Below are 26,726 nucleotides of genomic sequence, written 5' to 3'. Positions count from 1 at the left end.
GAGGGGAGATGGGATAAAGCAGCCTTGGGTAGGCTGGTGGTGCCCAAGGGGAGTTTAGGCAGAAATGTGGCAGAAAAAGTTAAAAAAAAGCCCAAACCGAGAGCTGCTCTCCCCATATGCTCCATGCAATTCCTCCTCTCACACTGGAATTTTCTCAGCTCATTTTGAAGAGGAGCACTTCTGCTGCTTAGCAGGAGCTACACCCTTGATATCCTGCTGGTTTTTCACTCTCTTTGTTCTCTTTGCTGCTGCAAAAAATTTTATTTTTTTTTTTAGGAAGGTTTTGTTTGTGGCAGTGCTGGGGAGAGGGGGGAAATCAGAGAGCTAAATTTGGACACCGTGTTCATCCGTGTGGGGCGGGTTTGGGATGGAGCAGACACTGGGAATATTCTAAATGGCTCTAATAAAATCAGCCTCCATCCCTGAGCTCTCCCCCAGGGCCTGCCCTGCTGATGGAGAGCTGTATTAATCTCCCATTTATTATTTAACACCCCAGCCCTTGAAAGAAGAAGCCTGGAGGCCTGGTGAACTTTCCTATCTCTGGTATTTATTGTTTACTGCTGCCTGCCTGTGTCTGATGTAATTGAAGAATTTAAGATTTCTGCTTTTCCTGGCCTCGGTGGCAATGACCACAGGACCACAGTGGAGATGTTGTGATTCTTTTCTCTGCCTGACTTTAAAGCAAAAGTCCTCACTTGTGGCCATTACTCTGAAAAATAACTTGAATTCTGGCTCAAGAGGGCAGCTCCTAATTCTGCCCTAAGCTGGGATTTATTTTCCCTCCCCAGCGCACAGCTAAGCAGAATCAACTTTTTGTGCACCAAGGTTAAATCTGGAGCCTTTTATTGGTGCAGAACTTGGCACAAAGCTCTGCTTTTTCTCACGAGAAAAGGTAAAATCTGAGGAGGGAGGGCTGGAAGCGCAGCCCTAAAGCTGCCACATGCTGAGGTGTGACTGGCAGGTAGAGGGCAGACTGCTGTCAGCCTCTTGGACAAATCCAGACAGCTCAGCCTCAAAGGGGAGATGGGGCCCTTTCTCCTCAGGTGCGTCATTTGCAAACCTTTTTATTGCTGGAAATCTTGGCAGGCCCTGGCAGGGCGATAAAGCAGGCTTGGTCTTCAACACTGAGCCCAGTTTCTCAGGAAATGGGAGAGTGAAGAGGTTCCTCAACAATGCACGAAGTAATTCACTTTAAATCTGAGTGTTACGATTAATAGGAAGGGAAAAATCCTTTTCAGAGGAACATTGATGAAAAATATTTATTTGGTCGCCTCAAGGAGCTGAGGCTACACCTGAACTGATGGGACCCCCAGAGCAGATTGGAATTTGACCACGTGAGTTCAGGCTTCTCACTGTTCAGGAGCAGCGTCAGAGGTCGCAAATAGGTAAATAAACAATCTTATCACATCAAAAAGGGCCGTGTCAGACAGCCTGGATTGCCTTCATATCTTTGTTTATTCTCCTCGTGCGAGAGTTGAGGATTGCAAGGGCAGCTGATACTCAGGAGTTTCACTGAGTTCAGCCGCGAGTCTGCCAAGTGAAGACAGAGGCATTTACAGCGTGCAAGGTTTGGATAATGGGTTTATTTCCTGAGGAAAGAAACCGCAAAGCTATCGCAGCCTTTTGCAGCCCTGTTGTCAGGGCATGAGGGCTTTTCTTGGGGTTTTTTTTGCCTCCAATTACTCATCTGGGCTTTTTCCCCTTGTTTTAAGTGAGCAGCCTGCAGTAAACATGAGTTCAGGGCAGAGTGGAATGGTTCACTGCAGAAATTCTGAGTGTTTCTACAGAGAGTATTGAACTGGAGAAAACAGAGAGCTGTTAAAAGTTTTCTTCAAATCTGTCCTGACCTCCACAACCTGAGGAATGTTCAGTTCTTCAGTGGAAAATGTTAAAGCAATAATCTAAACCAAATAAACCAAGAATGCTGCATGGAAATGGTTCAGAGGGAAAATTAATGTCTGTGTGTCCAAGTTCTCCACAGCCTAAATGTGCTTTAATTTCTCTGCTTCAGCACTTACAGGTGCTGAGACAAATTTTGTCTTCTGATTTATTTGAAACTAAATCTGGTCATGTGTCAAAAAAATGCAGAAGGAAATGGGGACAAAGGCTGGGACCGGCTTCTTTAATAGAAGCACTGGGTGTCAGAAAAAAATCCCATTTCTGAGGAACTGCTTTTGTGTTTGTGTAGCAATTAGGAGCTGACAGATTGGGAGTTCAACCTCGTGAGCAGCTGAACCAGCTTTTTGTTTTTCTGTGCAGCTGTTTGAGCTGTTTAACTTGTACAGCATGGGCTAGCAAACCATAAAGATTTTGGGGTAGCATTTTCCACGAGCAGGGTGTGAGCACACTGTGGATTGCCAGGAGAGGAGGGGAATCCATTTTTGGTGTGAGAGGGCACAGCCAGACTCTCCTGGGCGCTGGATTTACATTTTCCACCCATCCCCAGCAGGGAGAATTCTGCCCAAGGGAATTGAGCTGATGCCCAGTGACCTCTTCAATCATTTAAAATCTCTTGGGTCCCCATCCCAACCACCAGAAGCTGCTCCATTTCTTCTTGAATTTCCTTCCTCCCTGCTCCAGTCCTCACATTCCAATTTATGGGTGGCAGGAGGGGAGATAAATCCCACTGCTCTCGGTTGGAAGCTGAAATGAGGGAACTCTCAGAATTTTGGGTCTAAAAGCTAAAGTTTAAACACAAGATTTGATTTGAGGCTTTAGAGAAGATTTCTAAACTTAAGTGTTAAAAGAGAGAATGTAGATTTATAATTTAAAGCAGAAACATGTTAAGTAGAAGAAAATGTAGAGTTTTAGAGTTTAAGTAGTTAAAAAAATAAACAAGAAGTTTAAAATACACTATTAAAAGTTTGTGTGTCATAATAAGATTAGCTGAAAAAACTTACACTATAAGTCTATAAAACAAAATATTTAAAAATTAAGTCAGAACCATAAATATCCTTGTTAACAATATTTGTTAATCAATAAATCCTAAAAAAAATCTTATAAATAGGAGTCTTGTGACCTTCTAAACCATACAGTAAAGATGTAAACCAAACTCACCCTTCTTATCTATAGAGAAAATAAGAAAAATAAACCACATCACCTAAAAACCTCAGAAATCCCATCTCTAACTCATTCAAAACTCCTTCCAAAATCCCCAGAGTTCTCGTTCCAGCTGGAATGAGAGGAATGAGAGGGCAAATTTCACTTTCCCTCAGGTCCCTGAAGAACTTGCAAGGGAAGAATGAAACCTTTATTTTGGTTTTTTTTTTCTTTTCCCTCTAATTGGCAGCTGGAAAAGCAGAAGTGAATCCCAGCAGTTCCTGGCTGGCTGGAGCTGGGATCGTTTATAATTTATAATTTAGGAGTTGTTCTTGCTGGGTTGAGCTCCCAGCTGCCTTCCCTGCTTGCTCCAGGACAGAAATGAATGTGTGGCCCAAAAAAATTATGTATGGAGAGCAAAGCAATGGGAAAACTGGGAGTTCTTCAGCCTGGGCAGGGGTTGCTCCTAAATTCTGATCCCATCTCTGCCAGTTTGTTTTCTGGACTTGTTTTCATGGATTTGTTTTCATGGATTTCATGTTTTCTGGATTCGTTTTCATGGACTCCAACCATGCCTTGACGGGATGCTACTGCAGCTTTTTGAGACCATTTAAGAGCTAATTCTGCTCAGAGAATAAGGAATACTCTGGTTGTGCAGTGATAAGGCAGCTCTTGACTGATTTTTTTTTACCATTATTGTTTTTTCCCCTTGTTAAAACCTTCATTCTTGTTGTTTTTTGTTACTCTTGAGCTGAGTTTTAGCAGAGAACTCAATATTTGAGGGGAATAAATACAAACCTGTTGTGCAGACAGACTTAATCCCGTGTCTAGGTGGGCTCTGATAAATGTTTGACAGTTTGGGGGTTTTTTTTATCCTGTTTGTGAAACTCCTTTTCTTTTGCAGCTTATCAACATCCACATGAGTCTTTGAGGTCAAATTCCTTTCTCAGAAGCCCTGGGTTGGCTTTGTGTTGACTCCCTGCTTTGCAGAAGAGAGATTAGAGCCCGGGGGAGGCAAAACAGGGCACAGATTTTTTTTCCTTCTTCCAGGGGAAGAGATTTAGATCTGAAAACAGGCAGGTGGAAACCTGATGTCCAATTTCCTGCTGGCTGGGAGCGCAAGAAATGTGATTTTTGGTGCTGTTGCTGTGGTTTTTTACCTCCAAAAGACACCGTGCCTGCTCCCGTGGAAATCCCCGTGTAACTCTGTCATCCTCAGAATATTTTAAGCTCTGCACTGACAGCTCCCTTCAAGGATGCTTTTCTGAGCTGGCAGGTGATGCATGAAGGAGTTGGCTCCTGCAAAGGGTCAGCTTTGCTTTTTATAGAGGAGCACTCAAAGCAAGAGGGGTGGAGATAACAGAGCCAACGAGTGAGGGCTGTGTTTGAATAATGGCTGCGTTTCCCTGATAAATTCTGGCTCCTCAGCACCGTTTTTTATTCAAGTCTGGGTAGACTAGCCCAAGACTCTGATTAAAATGTGGATTTTCAGGGCGGCTGGGTGGTTTCTTGCAGACAGATTGTTTTGCCTGCAGAAGAGAGTGAGAAATGCTCTACACCCCCAGCCTGTTCTGTGCTTTTTTAAGGAGTCCAGGCCAGGAGTTTCCTCAGTGAGACACCAAGGGAAGGAGCTGTGCTGTGTTTGTTATTTGGACTGGGTGCTGTGATGGCTTCATGCTGGTTGTGCTCCTGAGAAGACAAATTCACAGGAAAAAGTTAATTAAGCAAATTTTCTGGATGAACATCAGAGAGAACAACCTGAGTGAGGGTTTTGGGATGGGTGTGCTGCTGGTTACCTGTCAGTGTTCCACAGCCCAGAGGCAGCCACAGCACTGATGAATCTTGGCAGGTTTTCAGCACTAAAGAGCAATGTGGAACTTCAGCATCAGAGCAACGTGGACATTCCACCCTCTGGGAAGTGGGACTTCCATTAGGGGAAGACTTGGAGGGAATTACGGGAGACTTGGAGGAGTTGGGGAATGTCAGATTTTCCTTTTCCTTGTCCTGCCCACGAGGATCCCAGCAGCTCCAGGGCGAAGGATTCTCCTGCTCTGGCTCTGCTTGGATGGCACTCACTGCCTGAGACAACCTTGGGACCTGCCTGCAGAGCAGACCTCACCTTCAGCCCCTGTCTGCAGCTTTGTCTGCTGCCTGGGATGCTCCTCCGTGCTGGCCAAAGTTGTTTTTCCAGGACATCTCTGGCTCCAGTCTGTTGAAATCCTCACAAAACGTGGCTGCAGCCAACTATGTGCCCCCACAGGCATCAAGAACAAACACTGGAGTTTGCCAATGTCTGCCTTGAAACTCGGGGAGGAAGGCTGAGGATTGCTGTGAGAACAAACAGGGGGAAGCCCTGAATTAGCCCATCTTGGAGGGGAAGGATGTGATGGCTGGGGTTTGCTTTGTGAAGGTTTTTTGTCATCTGCTGCCTTCCTCATGTGCTTTATTTCCCTGCCCCTGGTGCATTGGTGCTGTGAGTTTAGTCCTGAGCAGGAGCCTTTGAGGAAATGTGCTTTGTAATTTTAATTTTTCTTTCTCTGATTAGCCTGGGCTGTGCCAGCCTGCTCAAAACCAGTCTGTTTTCTCTGACATTGTACAAGCCAGGCTGTCCCCCGAGACTTGGCAACCCCAGGATGGGAGCTGCTGCTTCTGTAGGAAGTTTCAGGTGTTGGATTGAGCTGTGGTTAAAAGCAGGACCAGGCAGCTGAACCTCAGCCCCCACAATGGATTTTGATTCATTACAGTTAATGACAGCTCGGCATCCAAGTCCCCAGGGTGTGTTTTTAGGGAAGGAAGATTTGGTCCTTGTGGGAAATGAATTTGTAGAGAATTTTAAAATCTCGACAGAAGGTTTTACACAGCGTGTATTTGTAAGTAAACTTTGAGATAAGAAATGTTGATTTAGGAATGTTATAGAATAGGATAAACATTGTTGAGAGAGGAGTGGGATCGGTCTTGTCATTGAATTAAGGCAATGTGCAGAGGGAAAGTGATCACAGTGAGGGAGAGAGACTCGCTCAGAGCTCCGAGCCTGCGTTGGCAGCAGGGCTGGTGTGCTCCAGCGCGAGGGCTTTAATGCTGGAATGGACCCGTTACTCATTAACCTGATTACTCATTAACCTGATGTGTTTCTGTGTCTCCTCTGTGACATTTCTGCCAGGTACGTCTCACGTGTTGCCCTCACCCCTCTGATTCCGGAACAAAGAAATCCTTAAACTGCCCAAGAACTGAATTCTCGCTGCAGATGCTGGGCGCAGATGCTCAAAACCTCTCTAACACTGCTGTGAAAGGAGGAAATACAAACACTCAGACCCCTCCTCTGTAAGATCCAAGCCACCTTTCCACCTCCACTCCTGTGGGTTTGGGATTCAGTCGGTCCAGGCACCCCCTCGTTCTGCTGATAATGAGGTTTTTGTACCTTCCCCATCAGGGGTTTTGGGGTTTTTTAAAGAGGGGATCGCTGGCTTGACACGTTTTCAACCTCCAGCCTGCCAAATCCCAGCTGCCTTGGAAGAGGCGCGGCTGCGAGCGCCGGGATTGGGCGGCGCGGAGGGAACATCCCCGGGGATGCGGGAGATCCGGGAGCGCCGCTCGCAGCGCCGCGGCCGCGCAAGGGTTAACAGGCTTTCAGCAGGCTCCGAGCCGCCGTGCGGGAGCTCGGCGTGTCCTTGGCGCTGAGATGAGCTCCGGCACGGGGGGCTGCGCTGCCTGGGCCGCCCCTCTTCCCCCCGGAGCGTCCCCGCACCCCGGAGCGCATCCTCCTCCCCGCCATGGGATGCCCCGCTGGCCGCGGCCGCTGAGTGAATGAGAGCCAGGTAAGAGCCGAGCTGCTGCTTCCAGCGGCACGGGGGGACCGCCACAGCACCGGCAGCCAGGTGAGAGCCGTGTTTCTGCTGCCATCCTCACTGGGGACACTGCCACAGCACCGGGAGCCAGGTGAGAGCCGTGTTTCTGCTGCCATCCTCACCTGAGGCACTGCCACAGCACCAGGTGAGAGCCGTGTTCGTGCTGCCATCCTCACCTGAGGCACTGCCACAGCACCGGGAGCCAGGTAAGAACCAAATTCCTGCTCCATCCTCACTGGGGGCGCTGCCACAGCACCGGGAGCCGGGTAACAACCGTGTTCTTATTGTTAAACTCACGGGCGGCACTGCCACAGCCACAGCACCGGGTAGGAACCGTGTTCTCGCTCCCATCCTCACCTGAGGCACTGCCACAGCGCCGGGAGCCAGGTGAGAGCCGAGCTGCTGCTCCCATCCTCATTGGGGCACTGCCACAGCACCGGGACCCGGCTAAGAACCAAATTCCTGCTCCATGCTCACCTGAGCCACTGCCACAGCGCCAGGAGCCGGGTAAGAACCAAATTCCTGCTCCATCCTCACTGGGGACACTGCCACAGCCCCAGTAGCCAGGTGAGAACCAAATTCCTGCTCCATCCTCACCTGAGGCACTGCCACAATGCCAGGTGAGAGCCGAGTTCCTGCTCCATCCTCACTGGGGACACTGCCACAGCACGGGACCGTCTCTGGTGCGGAGGCAGGCGGATAAATGAGGGAATGAAAAGTGGGAATCTCGGGGGAGCGGCCCCTCCGGAGGGTGCAGTGGGAGCCCAGCCCCGGCGCTGGTAAAGCTATTAACATGGACTGGGAACAGGCTGTGATGGGGCTTGCGAGGGCATTGGAAACTCGGGGCTTTGGGCTTTGCTCATCCCACAAGATTTCAGTGTCTCGGAGCATTAAAAGCCTCCAAACCAAGGGCTGGCACAGGAGGGATGGGGTGTTCAGACAGCTCTGATAACAGAGTATTTTTGGGATGTTTTTTGGACCTCCTGGATATTCCAAACCACTTGTGCAGCTACTGAATTTTAAAAGCAAACCTTTCGCTCTGCTCTTGTATCTTCATTCTGTGGCGGTTTTCCTCCGATTTTCTTTTCTTGAGCAGCTTTTCTGCCTGCCAACAAGTATTCCTGGCTTCCTTCTGGAGGCGATTGCCCTGGAAATAGCAGCTGGAGGGGAGTTAGCAGGCTTAGGTTGGTCCAGACCTCTCATTTGAGTCCTCAGAACAGCTTTTGCCACAAATTAGTATCAGCGGGACCACACTTGAAAGCCAGTTGTTTGTGTGCTTTCAGAATGAACCCAAATATATTATATAATTCACACAAATATTGAGAGGAGGCATTATTTAGAGCAATAAACAGTTGCCAAAAATCCTTGGCTGGAGTTTGGGCTGAGCCCAGCCCAGGATTTTGGCCAGGCATTGATTATTCAGCTCCAAACGCACACCCAGCTAATCTCATTAATAGTGATCCTCCTCAGGGGCAGGCATTAGGCCCTGAATAAAAGATGACACCGTTAATCTTGGGGTTTCAGCCAGCTGGGATTCTCTGGATGCCTGACAGAAAACCTTTCTGAAATATTAGCAGCGTGCGGTCAATGTGTGGAGGGGATGCAGGAGCTGCAGGCTTCCCATTCTGCTGGGAGCTGGATAGAAATGTCACTCTGGAAGGAAAAAACATCACCTGAGATCTGGGAAACATTCCCTCTTTTTTCTTTCTAATCTTTCCCACAGCTTCATGTCCTGTTGCTCAGAGCAGTTGTAAATGGAATTCACATGCAAGAACATTGATTGGTGACCAGAGCTTGCTCTTTTATTTATCTTAAACCAAAATTCTGTCTAATTTCATGTCTGATCCATTATGCTTCTGTGCATTTTTCATGAGAACACGCTGAGGCAAAGAGGGAAAAAGAGATTTAAGGTCAATATGGAGATATCAGGCGCTGTTACCATCATCTGCTCTTGACCTTTTCCATACAAAAAGCCTGAAACTATTGGGTAAATGTTAAATAAATAAGAGCTTTTTGCAGAATTTCATTTATTTATGAATGACCCTGATCTGCATCTTGCTTTATCTGGATAGATGAGCTCTGAATAGTTATTGCTTTTCCTTTTACAGCCTATATTTGCCTATAAAGGCTGTTCCTTTTACAGCCTATATTTGGTGAATATAAGCAACAAGGCTGGAGTTTGGTCTTGGTAAACCAAAAGTTTGAGCCTTGAAGCTCCTGTTGCCTTTCCTCCTCCCTAAACCTGGAAGCAGCAGAGTGGAATAATTCAATTTTTAGCCTATCCTGAAAAGAACATTGTCTCAACACCTCACAGCACCAATTTTCTTTTGAGAACAGGGATATTAAAATTCATCCGCCAATTTATCAGCTGCTGGCTGGGGAGGAGGAGATCGAGGGAGCTCTTGGAGGATTTGGGTGTGCCAAGGAGCCGGGGGGAAGTCAGGGGGAATTCTTGGCAGAGGGGGATGGAGGAGGAAAATGATGCAAAAATGTGTGAGTGTGGCAGTGAGGAGCCTTGAAGGGGTGGAAAAAGTTGAATTTCTTGGGAATATGTGGGGTTTGCGTCACTCACCTTGCAAACAGCACCCTGTGCTGCTGGCTTAGTCTGCTTTCCTTTTAATTTCACAAAATAAAGAGGATTCTGATTCTTCAGTGGAGAAACAGGAGCATATTTGGACCAGAATAACGAACAAGCGAATAATTGAATGATATTTCATTCTAAATTTTGGACCCTTAACCAAGACCAGAATAACTAACAAGTGAATAATTTAATAATACTTAATTCTAAATTTTGGACCCTTAACCAAGGCCAGAATAACTAACAAGTGAATAACTGAATTGTATTTAATTCTAAATTTTGGACTCCTGATCAAGACCAGATTAAATGGTCTTGAATAATATGTAATTCTAAATTTAATTTAATATTTAATAATAGAACGATATCAGATATTTTGGAAAGGCTTTGGAAGCAGCAAACACAGGAGTGACTCCCTGATGCCTTCAAGAAAGTCTGAGTCTTGAAGGAGACCCTGAGGAAGAGAAGGAAACACAGGGAAACCTGAGGGCGAATAATCCTGCTGTAGTTTCCTTAAATTTTCTGCAAAACTTCCATTTACAAAAGACAAATAGCTGGCAGTGGAATTGCCTGTGAATAAGGTGGATTTTAGGCAGTGATGTGCACACATCAGAGGGGAATTTAAGCCAGGAGTTTGATCTATTTTACAGAGAACTCAAAGCACCTGTTGCTCTTTAATAACACAAGTAACTTATAAATATATCTTACTGAAATTATAAATATATCTTACTGAAATTATAAATATATCTTATTTAACATAACTAGAACTATTCACACTCCACTGGAGCTTTTGGGGTGTTTTCTTTGCGGTTTTTTTTATTCCAGACAGATTTTTAAGCTTTTCTCTTGGACCAAGTTTGATTTATGCCGTAAGGGCTGAGCTTGCTGGAGTTGTGGGCTCTTGGTTGAGTAAAAAAGTCTTCAGTTGGTTGGGGATGAGCAGAAATACGAGGCAGCAAAAAGTAAAAAACACAGTGGGAAAAGAGGGAGAAAGCACAGCGATCCCATAAGGAATTGTCACATTTCCAGTGGTTTTATGGCACGTTTTATTTTTTGAGCCAAAAAGCGAAATTGCTGGTTATAACACCATATTTTCCAATTTTTTTATTCAATTTCTCTTCCTATTTTCCATACTTATCTTGCCCTGCTGCTGCTGCCTTTGGAGCTCAGCTGCCCTGTGCACTTTGCCTGTCCCAAAGGGCTGTTGGGCACAGATTTACCCCAATTCTGCCCTGGAACCCGAGCTGGAGCTGCAGAGCCAAATAAAAACCCATGCTAATGAGATGCAAATCAGCAACTCTCCTGTGCTTCCATGCTCTGATAAATCTTCATTGGGCATGCAGGTGCAGAGCGGAGTTAAAAATATTTGGGTTTAGCCCTGGAGACTTTGAAATCAACGATTTCCTTACAAAACTCGCGCGGCTCCGGGGTGCTCTCGCGGGGCTCACGAGGGGAATTCTCTCTCTCACACCCACAGATGAACAGCGTTTATTTGCAATTATTTCAACAGTTGGCTTGAAATTCTGGCCTCGACCCCAAAAGCCTGGGGTCTGTCCCTCCGTGAACAGCAGGATCCACCCTGTCAGAGGCTGAGATCTCTATTTTAAACTTTATTTCAAGAGGAAATGAATGATCACAGAGCCAAAAAGGAGGCTGGAGCTCTGCCCCTGCTCCACCACAGGCTCCCGCAGGGACAGGAAATGGGTCATGTAGGGTCAGGCATTGATGGCTCCGATTTTGGGACTTTATTTAGGGTCAGGCACATGTTGATTGTGCTGGTGCTGATTTTGGGGCTTCATTTAGGGTCAGGCACATGTTGATTGTGCTGGTGCTGATTTTGGGGCTTCGTTTAGGGTCAGGCATTGGTGGCTGTTCTGGGGCTGATTTTGGGGCTTCGTTTAGGGTCAGGCATTGATGACTGGGCTGCTGTTGATTTTGGGGTTTTGTTCAGGGTCAGGTATTGATGACTGGGCTGCTGTTGATTTTGGGGTTTCATTTAGGGTCAGGCATTGATGGCTGTTCTGGGGCTGATTTTGGGGCTTCGTTTAGGGTCAGGTATTGATGACTGGGCTGCTGTTGATTTTGGGGTTTTGTTCAGGGTCAGGCATTGATGGCTGCTCTGGGGCTGATTTTGGGGGTTCATTTAGGGTCAGGCATTGATGGCTGCTCTGGGGCTGATTTTGGGGTTTCATTTAGGGTCAGGCATTGATGGCTGCTCTGAGGCTGATTTTGGGGTTTCATTTAGGGTCAGGCATTGATGGCTGCTCTGAGGCTGATTTTGGGGTTTCATTTAGGGTCAGGCATTGATGGCTGCCCTGGGGCTGATTTTGGGGCTCTCTCAGTGCTGAGTGAACAGAGCTGTCCTGTGGCTGCCAGCACGGTCCTGGAGGATGCTGGAATGATGACCACATAAAATGTTCTGCAGCTGCAGTGGGAACCAGAGCGGCACTACAGCTTTCCCTTTCTGCTGCTCTCCTCCAGACTTCCCAAATTTGCCTGCTTTAGGCACATTCTCCTCTCTTACCTGCAGCCAAACCAATGCCAGTCTGTAAGAGCTAAACCCTAAACCCTTCTCCTCACCTTGGGGCCATTTGAGACCTCTTGCTGGGCCATCCCCATGTCTGGCTGTGGGATTTGGCTTGAAACCTCAATGGGAAACCCCACAGTGGTCCCACAGCCTGTGCCAGAGCCTGCTGATGCTCCTGTTCAGAGAATTATTCTGTCCCAGCTTCTTACCCCCTGCTGCTGCTGTGGGGTCTGCCCTGATGTGTCTGAGGGTTCTCCTGAGGTGCTGGATGATCCAGCTCTGGAATTCTGGCCCCAGAATGGGGGTGGTGCGTCCCACGTGGTGTCTCCTGTCTGCAAACCCGGCAGAGGTGTTGTGTTTTTCAGCTTATCCAGCTCCTCTGGAGGCACAGTTTTATTTCTGGTAGCAGCTTTGTGCTGTTCCCAGCACTTCTCACACCTGCCCACGCCTCTGTGCATCCTCATCCCAGCTCCCCTCCTCCCCTGGGCCCTCTGCATCCTCATCCCAGCCTCCCCTGCACTCCTGGAGCTCTCTGCATCCTCATCCTAGCCTCCCCTCCTCCTCTGGGCCTCTCTGCATCCTCATCCCAGCCTCCCTTCCACTCCTGGGCCCTCTGCATCCTCATCCCAGCCTCCCCTGCACTCCTGAGCCTCTCTGCATCCTCATCCCATCCTCCCCTCCTACCCCGGGCCTCTCTGCATCCTCATCCCATCCTCCCCTCCTCCCCTGGGCCTCTCTGCATCCTCATCCCAGCCTCCCTTCCACTCCTGGGCTCTCTGCATCCTCATCCCAGCCTCCCCTGCACTCCTGGAGCTTCCTGCATCCTCATCCCAGCCTCCCCTGCACTCCTGGAGCTCTCTGCATCCTCATCCTAGCCTCCCCTCCTCCTCTGGGCCTCTCTGCATCCTCATCCCAGCCTCCCTTCCACTCCTGGGCCCTCTGCATCCTCATCCCAGCCTCCCCTGGGCTCTCTGCATCCTCATCCCAGCCTCCCCTCCACTCCTGGGCCTCTCTGCATCCTCATCCCAGCCTCCCCTGCACTCCTGGGCCTCTCTGCATCCTCATCCCAGCCTCCCTTCCACTCCTGGGCTCTCTGCATCCTCATCCCAGCCTCCCCTGCACTCCTGGGCTCTCTGCATCCTCATCCCATCCTCCCCTCTTCCCCATGGCTCTCTGCATCCTCATCCCAGCCTCCTTTCCACTCCCGGGCTCTCTGCATCCTCATCCCAGCCTCCCCTGGGCTCTCTGCATCCTCATCCCAGCCTCCCCTCCACTCCTGGGCCTCTCTGCATCCTCATCCCAGCCTCCCCTCCTCCCCTGGCTGCTTGGCAAGATGGGCACAAAGGAACTGGGCTTTTAGAAAGGCTGGTGACACCTGGCTGGTGACACCTTCTCTAAACCAGGTGAAAAGGGAGTGACAATTGTAAGGATGGAAAATGTCCTGAAACTCAGGCTGGAGGAGCTGAAGTCTCAGATCTGCTCCCAGAAAAGCAGGAGGGATAGATGGGGGTGCCCATGCTGGGTTTTAGTTTTGTGCTCTGGTGTTTTAGGCTTTTCTAGGACCCACCCCCCAGTCCTGAGCTGTTGCCCTGAGTTTTTCCACCACCTCCTCCTCGTGAAGCAAACCTGCTGCTGCTCGTGTCCTGTGCCTGCTATTTTGAGAGTGTGAGAAACGCTTCTCACTTTCAAAACATTTAAACGGTTTATTAAAACCTGATCAAAAACCACAACAGAAGACTATTCTGAATAGAGAAAATATTACAGCGCTGGGAGCAGAGGATTTTTCCCACCCTGTGCTCACCCACACAATGGATAATTTGCCTTTTAACCCTTTAGCCTCTCTCAAAGTCTTGTAATCGACTCCTTCTTTGCTGTCCAGTGTCTCTGATGTCCTGATTACCCAGGTCACCCCTTGATAACTCTGCAAGGGGGTGAAACATAACCACAAACCATCAAACCTCTCTTAACACATCCATAACATTTACCTTTTCACCGTGAGAGTCAACCTCACCTACCAGAGGAGGAAGAAGGGCTGGAACTTCTGTTTGGAGACAATTATCAGCACCCTCAGCCCTTCAGTCTGCCGGGAGAAGCTAATGAGGGAGAGCAGGCTGCTGTGCCGTGACACTCATCGCTGTGACATGTGGCACAGCGGAAAGGGCAGGGAGCCCGGGGCTGCGGAGCCTCGCTGCCCTCCCGGCCCCGCGGCGAGGAGGGAGCCATCCACCCGGGGAGGCTCAGCCGATGCGACAGCCTCGGTGCCCAGCTGAGTGCTGCGTGTGGAAGGCAGCGGTGCAGGGGAGGAGGATGGATCCCCACCCTGAGCTCTGCTGAGCTGCGGGACCCAAATCAGAGCCCAGGAGTGTTGGTGCTGTGAAAAACACCGATAACTTATTTCTAAAATTTTAAAAGTGTAATAGTAATAAAACGGTTATAAAGATAATAATAAAATTAGAGTAATAAAAATTTGGATAATTAGGATTAGGACAATACGAGACAATAAAAACAAAGAGTTACAGACGGTCTGGGTACCTTTTCTGGGCAAAATAAGCCCGAAAAAGGACCCACGTTAGCAGAGGATTAACCCTTACAAGCACCAGCCTGTTGCATATTCATACACCTCATCCACGATGCATAAATTCCATTCAAACACAGGATTCTGGCTGGGCAGTGTCAGCTTCTTCCTCTGAATCCTGACGGTTCTCCAGGGCTGAGGAGGCAGGAAGAAGTTCGTTTCTTCTGATCATGGAGCAATGAATTCTCTTCCTCTGAAAGATTGAGGTGTCCTGTGGCTGCTGTCTCGGAGTGAGTCCTCTCTTTAAAAAAAGTCTCTTACACAGCATATTTCTATTTTAACATTGTGTTATAACCTAAAACTATATTTAACACACTGCTTAAGAAAATTATTACAGCACAACTTTCCAACGTAACACATATAACATTCATTTGCATATTTGCCAAAAGCCAGTCATGAAATATGCATTTTTCACAGTGCGGAAGGCAGCAGTGCAGGGGAGGAGGATGGATCCCCCCCCTGAGCTCTGCTGAGCTGAGCTGCAGAACCCAAACTCTGAACCTAAAAGTGTTGCTGCCCTTTGGGGAGGGTCTCTGCTCTTGGCGGGGCAGGGAGGTGGGAGCCAAGGCTCAGGCTGGGCTGCAGTGCTGCTTGAGGGGGAGATCCCTGCATTGCCATTCCTAACCAGGTCATGGACAGCAGCCATGCCTGGCTGGCCGGGCTCTGACTGCGCACAGCCACGGGTTTGCTCCACCCCAGCTCTGTCCAGGAATGAAGAGCTGCTCTCACAAGAGACAGTAATAAAATAAAATAAAATAAAATAAAATAAAATAAAATAAAATAAAATAAAATAAAATAAAATAAAATAAATAAAATACTTCAAATAGAAAATTTGAAGTAGCTCCCATGAGAATCTGGGGGGGTCAGGAAGGAAGGACTTGGATAAAGCACTACTCTCACAAGAGAGAGTCATAAAATAAAATAAAATAAAATAAAATAAAATAAAATAAAATAAATAAAATAAAATAAAATAAAATAAAATAAAATAAAATACTTTGAATAGAAAATTTGAAGTAGCTCCTATGAGCTACTATGAGAATCTGGGGGTCAGGAAGGAGGGACTTGGATAAAGAGCTACTCTCAAGAGAGAGTAATAAAATACTTCAAATAAAAAATTTGAAGTAGCTCTTGTGAGAATCTGGGGGGTCAGGAAGGAGGGATTTGGATAAAGAGCTACTCGAGAGAGAAATAAAATAAAATAAAATAAAATAAAATAAAATAAAATAAAATAAAATAAAATAATACTTTGAATAGAAAATTTGAAGTAGCTCCCATGAGAATCTGGGGGGGTCAGGAAGGAAGGACTTGGATAAAGCACTACTCTCACAAGAGAGAGTCATAAAATAAAATAAAATAAAATAAAATAAAATAAAATAAAATAAAATAAAATAAAATAAAATACTTTGAATAGAAAATTTGAAGTAGCTCCTATGAGAATCTGGGGGTCAGGAAGGAGGGACTTGGATAAAGCACTACTCTCACAAGAGAGAGAAATAAAATACAATAAAATACTTCAAATAAAAAATTTAAAGTAGCTCTTGTGAGGATCTGGGGGTCAGGAAGAAGGGACTTGGCCTCATCCACACCTCAGGTTCTGTGATGACACCACAGGAAAAACTCACTCCTGGAGCTGTGCGCTGCTCTTTGTTGCACTTTTAATTAACTCCCTGGCAGGGAAAATGGACAAACAGCCTCAAACATGAACAGATAATCTGTGTTGAAATAAAGGATTAATCAGGGAGCTGCTCTGGTGCACTGCTGCGAGTGAGGTGGAGCTGCGAGTCCAGCTAATGACTCGCTGCCTGCCCGAGGCCTCAGTCCCAGGAGGAAGCACTGCTGGGTTAATATTCTTTTTGTCCTCAGGTGATTAATGATCTCCCAGCTCCCAGGATTCGCTGGCAGAGCATTTGCAGGCACTAGGAAGGGAGGGAGATGGGTGAGGAATGCTCATTGCACCCGGAGCACTTCCCCAGCTGCAATTCTCCACATGCAAGGCACCAACTGCGGGCTTGGACTGCACTTTCCAGAAACTTCCCCAGCACAATCAATTATTGCCAGGGAGGGCTCCAGTCCAATTTAGTGATGGGTTCTTGTATTTGCAGGGAATGCCCCGATGAAGGGAGGAATGATGGATCTGACTCCATGTTCTCAGAAGGCTGATTTATTATTTTATGATCTACATTATATTAAAGAATGCTAAAATATACTAAAGAATACAGAAAGGATACAGACAGAAGGCTACAAAGATAATAATGAAACTCGTGACTCTTTCCAGAGCCTGACACAGCTTGGCCCTGATTGGCCAAAGAGTGAAAACAACTCACATGAAAACACTAAAACAATCCCCTGTTGATAAACAATCTCCAACCACATTCCAAAGCAGCAAAACACAGGAGAAGCAAATGAGATAATTATTGTTTTCCTTTTTCTCTGAGGCTTCTCAGCTTCCCAGGAGAAAAATCCTGGGCGAAGAGATTTTTTCAAAGAATGTGAATGCCACAACGGGTCTAAAAGTGGCTGCTTCTAAAAGAGGATCTGAATTTCGAGATACACAGAATGGGTGCTCTTTCTGTGGGTATAAATATCTATGGAAAAACTAAATGCTGTCATGTCCATATTGAAGGAGACAATCCTTCTTTTTTCCTCCATGATATCATTATGGATATTAAGGATGGCTTCTGGCAGTGCCAGAGCCTTGCACCCCAAGTTCGGGCAGCATCCTGTATGCCTGGAACCTGGCAAAGTTGCATCCAGGCGGATTTTGTGACACAAAATCTTTGTGAGAATTTGTGTCAGGGATTGTGGCCTTGGAGCAGTGACTGGGAGAATTCACAGTGTGGTTTTGGTAGAGCTCAGGCAGACTGTCAGGCTGGAAATGAGATGCTCAGGGCACTTGTGAAGCCAAAAATAGGAGCTCTGTGCCCAGTAAATACTTCAGGCAGAGGAAGAATCAGGCTGGAGCCGTGGGCTGCTCTGAAAACTCCTTTTGGCTGCAGCTCTAAGAGAACAAGAAACACGTTCATCCAAGGTGATTTCTAATTCAGTAGCATGTTTAGGGCCAACAAAATGAGAAACTCACCCAAGCTATTTTTACACCCTGGGCTGCTGCCTGTTCCCTTCCTCTGCTCAGTTTTAGCTCCTGTCACCTCGCTGTCCTTCCTCTGAAGCCTTTCCTCACCCCCTTCCTCACCCCCTTCCTCACCCCCTTCCTCACACCCTTCCTCACCCTTGGAACATGCTTGCTCTGCATTTACCTGCCAGGTGTAAACCCACTTTTTGTTACCAGTTTTAGTCCTGAAACCTGCAATTGTGGGGAGGGAAATGACAGCTCTGTTAGGCCTGGATCAGCATTGCCTTCCAGTGGTGGTGCTCTGTCCTAGAACTTACAGTCCTGATGCTTTTTTTATTCTTTCCCCTTTTTACAGGTGAGGAAATCGGTGGAGAGAGCATTTAATTTGTGTAATTTCAGGTTAAAGTGTCTGGAGTCTGTTCTTTTTGGGGTATCTGCCCTTCTTTTTGTTTCTCTTGGGATTTCCCTTGTGGGGTGCTTCAGAAGCTCACAAACAAAAAGTTGATTTAGTATTTTTTACCTGCTTTAGTGAGAGTTCTGGGATTTCACTCCAGAGGGAACAGAAATTGGATTTGCTGTAACCCCATTCTGAATCTTCAGAGCATAAATACTGGTAACTACTGAGGGCCTAATTTAACTAAAGAGCAGGAGATTAGTGGGATTAGCAGAGATAAAAATGAAAAGCTTGGTGACAGCAGCCTGCTCCAAACCCCCAAGCCAAAGCAGGCAGGTTTGCCACCAGCCCTGCTGGAGAGAAGCTTTCAGGACGTGGTTTCACGACCATGGCAGGTCTTTGATCACACTTAGGACTGCAGGACCCTGGGCTAGAAAGAGCTCTGCAGGAAACAGGACAGCTGGAAAAGTTGGGAAAGCAGGATGGAGAAAATCAGCAGCTCCTTCGTCCCACCCATGTGAGTGTTTGCTGTTTTCCATGGTTGTGCTGGGGCTGGTCCAGCCCTAATGAAAGTCAGGGAATAATGGCTCCTTTCCACAATCAGTTCCACCCTTTGTGCTGGGAAATGGTCACAGAATGATCTGTTTCAGATCACCAGGCTGGGAATTGCCAACTTTTATCCGGATCCCGGTTTAACAAAATGCCTTTAATCCTTGTTTGTGTCTCAACCCACACCTCGCCCACCTTCCCACCCTCCACTTGGGCTGTGTTGTGACTGAAAGAAACACCCACATCATTGCCTTGGTTCATTTTTATTCCATTTTTCCTTGCTTCCCTCCCTGGAGACCTCTTCCAACAGCTCTATTGGCTGGCTGATGTTTTATCTCATGAGTCACTCAGCCCAGATGCACACATAGAAACTTTTTATTCTAACCCAATTTATCAATTTCTCCTTGGCTCTCCCTGATTTTTCTTTCTTTTCTTCTGCCATTATTCTTTTCCCTTTAATATTTAACTTTTCCTGCCTCTGGGGTGCCCAATCAATAATTAGGATTTCACACTTTGGTTTCTGAGCCTTATGAATGGCTGGCAAGACAAAACCAATAAAGTGGAACCAGCTCCTCAGGCCAAGGTAATTTTTGAAGCCAAATTCCTTGGTCCTGCCACGTTTTGGCCAATTTCTTGTCACTTTTAGCAGCAGAACCAGTTATCAAATCTGAGATCTCCTCCCTTGACTTTCATTTTATCTCTACCTTTTCTTTTACAGGCTAGGAGAACCAATATGGGACATTTCCCTTTAATCCCACCTGACCTGAGCATCTGCTCTTCCTTGCCTTTGCCGGGGAAAGCTTTGGGGATTTAGGCTGGATAGAGAAGAAATCTTAATTATTTGGTTTTAGAGCAGCCTAAGTGCTGAAAGAATTCTCCCCTGTGCCACAAGGAAGGGAAGGTTAAAAGATGCCTGGTGTGGGCAGAGGCTCTGGGCTGCCTTGGCAGTCTGACAGAAGCTGTAAATTTTATTGTCATGAGACCTTGGGGTGCAGAGGGAGCTGGAGCTGATCTCCCACTTATCAGCTCTGGGTGAGAGCAGAACAAGGCTGCGTCCCTGAAGCTTTTAGCTCCAAAGGCAGTGCTGCTCTGGACTGGGAATGCTCCAGCCTCTGCCCTGCTAGATCACCTTCCGTCACCCTTTTGTCTGATTTCGTGTCACCTGTGGCACCTCAGGTCTGGAAATGCTCTGCACCAAGTGCAGCCCCCGAGCCAAGGAGACCCTGAGGGGTCTTTGTTCTCCTTTCCCAAAACCCTCACAGGGCTCAGGGGTGTTTGTGCTACTTTTCCAACTCTCAGACACTTCAGGGTGACTTTGTGCTCTTTTCCAAACTCTCAGCAATTCCAGGGAACTTTGTGCTCCCTCTCCAAACTCTCAGAGATCTCAGGGGTCCTGGTGCTCCTTTCCAAACCCTCACAGGGCTCAGGGGTGTTTGTGATCCTTTTCCAAACTCTCAGCAATCTCAGGGCATTTTGTTCTCCTTTCCAAGCCCTCAGAGATCTCAGGGGTCTTTGTGCTCCTCTCCAAACCCTCAGAGATCTCAGGGCACTTGGTGCTCCCTCTCCAAGCCCTCCCAGTCCCAGGGCTGGGGGAAGCAGCTCAGGCCAGCTGGATGTTTACTATTTGTGTAGATAAGCCTTTTATCTCCTGAGCTGTCTTTGAGGAAGGGCCAGGCTCTCGGGAGCAGCCAACATTTGAAATGTCAGGCCCTGCCCTGGACAGGAGCTCCTTGTCACACTCATGGCATTGTCCTGGTGCTGGGGACATCCCTGGATTTGTGATGGGGGGGATGGACGCGAGGAATTTCCCGGGGAGCTGCCCATCGGAGATAAAGCCGAGCTCTTTAATCTCGTTAGAGGCTTACATGGCAGCCTGTTGTGTTTTTCCAGGGGAGCACACTTGTAGCAGAGCGCAGCTTATCTGGATCGCAGCTGGGGGACACAAAGCCGAGCTCCCCCTGCTCCTGACAGCTGAGGCGGCTCTGCAGGAATCAATGGAGCTGCTCCTGCAGTGATTTGTTTTTAATGTGCTCCCGGCGGGGTTCCTCTGGCACCGCCAGGCTGTGCTTTTATGTGGCAGCATCCTTCCATTCATCGTCTGCTCTGGCTGGCAGTTCCCGAAACTGGGAGTGAGCCCGGCAGCCAGGTGGATTCCTGGCAGTGCTGTGAAGAGCAAAATGGGTGTGGGAGCCAGATAAGAGATATCCTATCCCCGATATCCTATCCCGATATCCTATCCCGAGATCCTATCCCGAGATCCTATCCCGAGATCCTATATATTGGCCGATTTGGATCTATTTAAGATAAAGGATATCTCAGTATGGCTCATTGCTTCCTGCAGGCACTGCAACTGAAGGCAGAAATAATTTAAAAATAGTTCTGAGTGCTGTTCCTAGGTGGATTGTGTCTCAGACTTGTTGAAACGGCAACTAACAGCAAACAAAGGTTCTTCAATTTGGATGTGGAAGGGGGGATGGCTCAAGAGCTGTTTAAACACTGAGCACTCAGTTTAAACACAGACGGGTTTTGACTGGCTCTGTAAGGACGACACAAGAAACCTGCTGGATGGTTAAAACGCAAAATTGGAGAGGCTTTTGCTAAAGCTGGTGTTGTTCGGTAGCATGGCTCAAATTCCAGGCCCTTGAAACCCACTCCTGACCCAGAGCTGCTGTGTTTATTTCTGAATGCCCCTTGGGTTTCATCTTTGGTTTGTTTCTGAGAGCCCTGCAGGGCTGTTGATGCTGCCTGTGCTCCAGAGGCAGCTGAGCTCCCCAGGCTGGGCTTTTGCAGCTTCCCTTGCCCCATTTGTGAGGATTTCCTGGGGAGCAGGGATGGAAGGAGTTCAGCTCTGTGCTGATGCCAGCCTGTCATCTCTCTGTGATGTTCATTACAGAATCACAGAATGACCAGGTTGGAGGAGACCCTAAAGATCATCGAGTCCAACCCAGCCTCAACAGCCCAGCCAAACCCTGGCAGCCAGTGCCACATCCAGGCTGTGTTAAACACACCCAGGGATGGTGACTCCACCACCTCCCCGGGCAGCCATTCCAGAGCTTTATCACCTTTCTGGAAAAAACCTTTTCCTGATCTCCAGCCTGTATTTCCCTTGGAGCAGCTCGAGGCTGTGTGCTCTGGTTCTGTCAGTGCTGCCTGGAGACAGAGCCCAGCCCCAGCTGAGCACAGGCACCTTTCAGGAGCTGGGAGAGTGATGAGGGCAGCCCTGAGTCTCCTTTTCTCCAGGCTGAGCACCCCCAGCTCCCTCAGGGTTCCTCTCAGGGTTTGTGTTCCCAGCCCCTCTCCAGCCTTGTTGCCTCCTCTGGACACACTCAAGGATCTCAACGTCCTTCCCAAACTGAGGGGCCCAGAACTGGCCACAGTATTGATGTTTTTTTAATTTCCCCTGTTAGTCAGTGAAGGTCTAAACGAAATTATTCTGGGCTTAAATTATTGTTTGAATGCCAAGTGTAATTGGAGCTGAGATGATCTGCTTACTAATGCTCTGATCTCTCTGGAGACATCCCCTCTTCCTCAAGGGTGAGATTTGCTGGAGGCCAAAACCTGCAAACCCTGCCCACCAGGGAGTGTTTTCTTCTGCCTTTTTGAGATGTGATAAAACTTTAAACAAATGTGACTTGCAGCTAAAGGGACTCTTTGGGGTATGGCAGTAACTGAGTCTCTGATTCCTGCCACAAACCCTGCCCACGAGGGAATGTTTTCCTTGCCTTTTTTTTTTTTTTTCAAGGTGATAAAACTTTATATAAAACTGCGGGATTTGTGGCTGAAGGGACTGTTTGGGGTATGGCAGCACCGAGTGTCTGATTTCTGGCACAAGCCCTGCAGGAGGGCTCAGGTGAGCTCAGTGCAGCTGGGGTTTACAGCAGCATTTCGGGAGCCAGCATCTCCTTATTCCCTTCACAAAATGAGTGTTGGGGGCTGAACGGATGATTTTGCACAGCTCTGGGCTCAGAGCAGGTGCTGCTGGGTTCTTTTTGGAATAAAATTGCTCGATAAAACCCGGAAATGCACATCTCTGTGTCCCATCCCTCGCTGCTGTGGCAGCTGGTGGGTGGCCAGCTCTGCTTCCTCAGTAAAATCCCCACCATTTATAAAAGCTGAGAAATGGCTTTTATTTAATAAGCGTATTCCAGTACTCATCAATCTGACGGATGAGTGCTGTGGAGTGGGATTGTGCTGGCTGCAAAACTGCCAGGGAGGGTTTGAATCTGATTTTAGAGGGGGAATTGGGGCATCTTCATTTCTGCATGGGCTGGGAAGGATGAGGACAGCAAAAAACCTCTCTGTGGTGGGCAAAGGAGGCGCAGGGCTGCTGGGTCTGCTCCTGCAGGGCTCCAACAACCTGGCAGAGGCACCCAAAGCCACTTCAAGGAGCACTTGCAGGAATAAGAAGAGTTTCTGAAGGGGTCTGATCCTTTAGGTCTCCTCCTGGTGGGTTTACACATTGCTTTTCTTTTTCCATTGGCTTCTGGCTCCCTCCGACTCAAGAGGGAGAAGCAAAAGTGATCACAGCAACATCCAGATCCATGTTAATAGTTTTACTACGAGCATGCTCAAAGATCTGTGCTGTGGGTGTGTTGAAATACGAAGAGAAACGAGGCAGAGTTTTGTTGGTGGCAAAAAAAAAAAAAAAAAAGAAAAAAAGAAAAAAAGAAAAAAAGCTGCTCTGAGTAACAGCTTGGGGTATTCAAACCCAAATGTGCTGCTTCCAAAATGTCATGAAATGTGTGTGTAGCATTCGACTGTCTGTGTGCCATCTGTGTGTTTGCTGGGAGGGCTGTGCAGAGCCTGCTGATCGTTGTTGTGTGTTGTTCCTTTCTCCAGCACCCTTGGCCCCAAGCTGAGTTCTGAGATTTTTTTATTATTATTATTTTTTTTTTATTCTTAGAGGGGTTAATTCAGCTGATCGTTGTGTTTTACTGGAACTCTGATCTGAGGGGGAAATGAAGTCAGGAAACTCCTACACCTCCCTGAGTGTTTTTGGAATAAGGAATGAGGCAATTAGAAAAAAAGTAAAGTGAAAAAAGGAATGAAGGGTTAAGGAATGAGCTCCAAAAACAAAAAAAAAAGTTAAGTAAATAAAAAAGGAATGAAGGATTGAGGAATGAGTTTAAAAAAAAAGGTAGAGTAGAAAAAGTTAAAAAAAAAATCAAAGGTTCTCATTAAAAGGGGAGAGCTCAGGTTCTACAAAAGATGCAAGTTTGTGTATCAGCATCAGAGAGAAATGGAAATAATGAAGTGATTGAAGGAGGGAAATGAGGAGCTAACGCAACACGGCACTCTGGGGAAGATGGATTTAGAGCAGAACAAATAAACACTGCACAGTCTGTCAGGGTCATTCAGGGCTGGAAATGCAGCCCTGAAGGGTGGCTGCTCCTCCTGGGCTGGAATTCTGATTGTCACTGCAAACCTGGGGACAATGTCCCCTGCTTGTGGCCCTGAGCTGCCTCCTCCAGTGAAACTGGCATTTAATGGTAATCGTGCCGTTAAATGAGCAAATATTTGGAATTGCTGTGCTAGCCCAAGGAACACGGGCAGCAAACTGATACACTTGGAATAAAAGAAAGGATTTCCTGTTGGAATTGGGTGTCTCAGCTCTCCAAGCACTGGCTGGGAGATGAAGCTGGGGAATACAAATCCTGCACTTTTGAGAGTGGGAGGAAAAAATGGATTTTGTATCTGTATTTCTTTCCAGAGCAATATTGGAAGGTGTCTTGGGACAGCAGCACCTCATGGGACAGCAGCACCCCCAGCTCAGCCCTGGGGCTTGTCCCACACACTGAATTTCACCTTCGAGAAGATTTACATTTATGTTAACAAAATATCTTAAATTTTCAGGAGTAGATGGGTGTAGATACTTTGGAAAGGAATATCCTGCTGAGGATTGGGGCAGTGTTTTAATTGTCTTTTAAATTCTTCTCTGTTTAAAGTCCCTTCATGGCTTTGAGTTTTGCAAGGAAAACGGGAAAAGGGTTTGGTGAGCAAAGTTCAGCGGAGTTGGAGAATGTGAAACATCCCAGCAGGGAAAATGTTTCTTTAACTCCTGTAATGGTGTCAAGGAGAGAAGCACAGCAGCCCAGGAGCTGGGTCTCAGGTTTCTGTGCCTCTCTGACTCCCGAGGTGTCAGGAAGTCCTTTTTTCTCCCAGCCCCGTGACCCAAGAAGAAGCCGAGACTCCTCGGTTCTGCTTCTCAAGGTTGTTTATTTTCTCTTCTCTCTGGCATTCTTTCTCTGGCCTGCTGAGCTCTGTCCAGCAGGTCAGGCTGGGGCACAGGGACCGCCCCTGGGGTGGAGTTAGTTTGTTATACTGAGAACCACGTGTACTTCATTTACAATCATTTTCCAACACCTGTCACCTATGTTAGACAGTCTGTCTCTACTCTACACCAATCCAAAAGTGTCACCATCCCAGCAGAAGATGGAGGACAAGGAGGAGGAGAAGGAGGACAGGACACGCCCAGATTCCTCCATCTTGCCTCTTGAACCCCCTTCTAAACCCCCAAAATTCTGCTTTTCCACCCTGTGACAAATGAACTGTCACTCCACTCAAACTCTTGTGGCTTGTGAATCCTCACACAAAGCTGGTCATTTATTCCATGGGCTAAAATCAAAGGCACAGGTGTCTTTGACTCCGTGCCAAGGCCTCTGAGCCCCTTGCCAGGGTCTTGAGGCATCCAGGGCAGCCAGAGGAATGTCCAGCTCTGGGAATGTTTGCCACTGAAATCCCTCCTGGCTGTTTATCCAAAAAACCCTGCGGCTCTGTGATTGGCAGGCCAAGAGAAGCGAGGCTTGTTCTTGTTTGTGCCCGGGGGATGTGAGAGCAGCTCAGGCACCTCCTGCAGGGCTGGCTGTGGGAGCTGCTGCCTGGAATGGATTTGTCTGACTGATGAATTTATTCCTGGCGATGATTAAAAGTGTTTGTCTCAACGAAACCAAACTCTGCAGGGATTAATGGCTGGAAGGCGTAAAATCCTGAGTCCAGGTCTTGCTGGGACAATGCTGATCCTTGATCTAAAGCTCAGCTTTGATTCCCTTCACAAGCGCGTGGTGAGAGCCAATTCTGAGCTGCCCAGTGACAAAAATCCTGGAATTTCCACGGCTCTGCTCCAGTGAAATGATGATTTGCCTCTTGGGTTTGTGATGCCTTTTCCCCATAGGTTTGTTTTCAGGCAACACAGAATTTTCCAGCTGTAAATACCAAATCTATCTTGTTTTAACAAAGGTTTAAATAGGTTATTAGGTTAAAATGGGCTTACAAGTTTAAGTTTTGGAGAACACAGAATCTTCCAGCTGTAAATAGCAAGCCTATAACAAAATAGGTTTAAAAGGTTGAAATACGTTTAAAAGTTTAGTTTAACTCTTGGAGAAAGCAGAATTCTCCAGCTGTAAGCAGCAAACCTAGTTTGTTTTAACGGGTTTAAATAGGCTGAAAGGTTAAAGTAGGTTTAAAAGGTTAAAATACGTTTAAAAGCTTGGTTTAACTTTCGGAGAACACAGAATTCTCCAGCTGTAAGTAGCAAACCTAGTTTGTTTTAACAGGTTTAAATAGGTTGAAAGGTTAAAATAGATTTAAAAGTTTGCTATAACTTTTGGAGAATGCAGAATTTCCCAGCTGTAAATAGCAAACTTATTTTGTCTTAACAAAATATGTCTAAAAGGTTTAAATTGTTTAAAAGGTTAAAAAAGTTTTAAACGGGTTTAAAAGTTGGGTTTAACTTTTGGAGAAGGCAGAATTTCCCAGCTGTAAATAGCAAACCTATTTTGTTTTAACAACATAGGTTTAAAAGGTTAAAATAGGTTTAAACAGGTTTAAAAGTTGGGTTTAACTTTTGGACGAAGCAGGATTTTCCAGCTGTAAATAGCAAACCTATAACAAAAGAGGTTTAAAAGGTTTAAATTGGTTAAAAGGTTAAAATAGGTTTAAAAGTTGGGTTTAACTTTCGGAAAATGCAGGATTCTCCAGCTGTAAATAGCAAACCTATAACAAAATAGATTGAAAAGGTTTAAATTGGTTAAAAGGTTAAAATAGGTTTAAACAGGTTTAAAAGTTGGGTTTAACTTTTGGAGAACGCAGGATTTCCCAGCTGTAAATAGCAAACCTATTTTGCTTTAACAAAACAGGTTTGAAAGGTAAAAAT

The 26,726-nt window shown here is 46.9% G+C and overlaps 1 protein-coding gene across 1 annotated transcript in view; it reads left to right on the top strand.

The window, feature by feature from the left end:
• The first annotated feature begins 6,683 nt into the window (after nucleotides 1-6,683).
• The window catches only part of GRAMD1B (GRAM domain containing 1B), a 152,893-nt gene continuing 132,850 nt past the window's right edge, over nucleotides 6,684-26,726 (top strand). The window contains exon 1 of the mRNA XM_038161296.1: nucleotides 6,684-6,854. Within this exon, the coding sequence (XP_038017224.1) occupies nucleotides 6,844-6,854 (11 nt within the window). The 5' untranslated portion in view covers nucleotides 6,684-6,843. The remainder of the gene's footprint in view (nucleotides 6,855-26,726) is intronic.

The sequence above is a fragment of the Motacilla alba genome, chromosome 24, assembly GCF_015832195.1.
Source record: "Motacilla alba alba isolate MOTALB_02 chromosome 24, Motacilla_alba_V1.0_pri, whole genome shotgun sequence".
In the NCBI taxonomy this organism is placed as follows: Eukaryota; Metazoa; Chordata; class Aves; order Passeriformes; family Motacillidae; genus Motacilla; species Motacilla alba.
The sequence above is the reverse complement of the archived record's forward strand: the minus strand, read 5'-3'. Positions and strand labels throughout refer to the sequence as shown.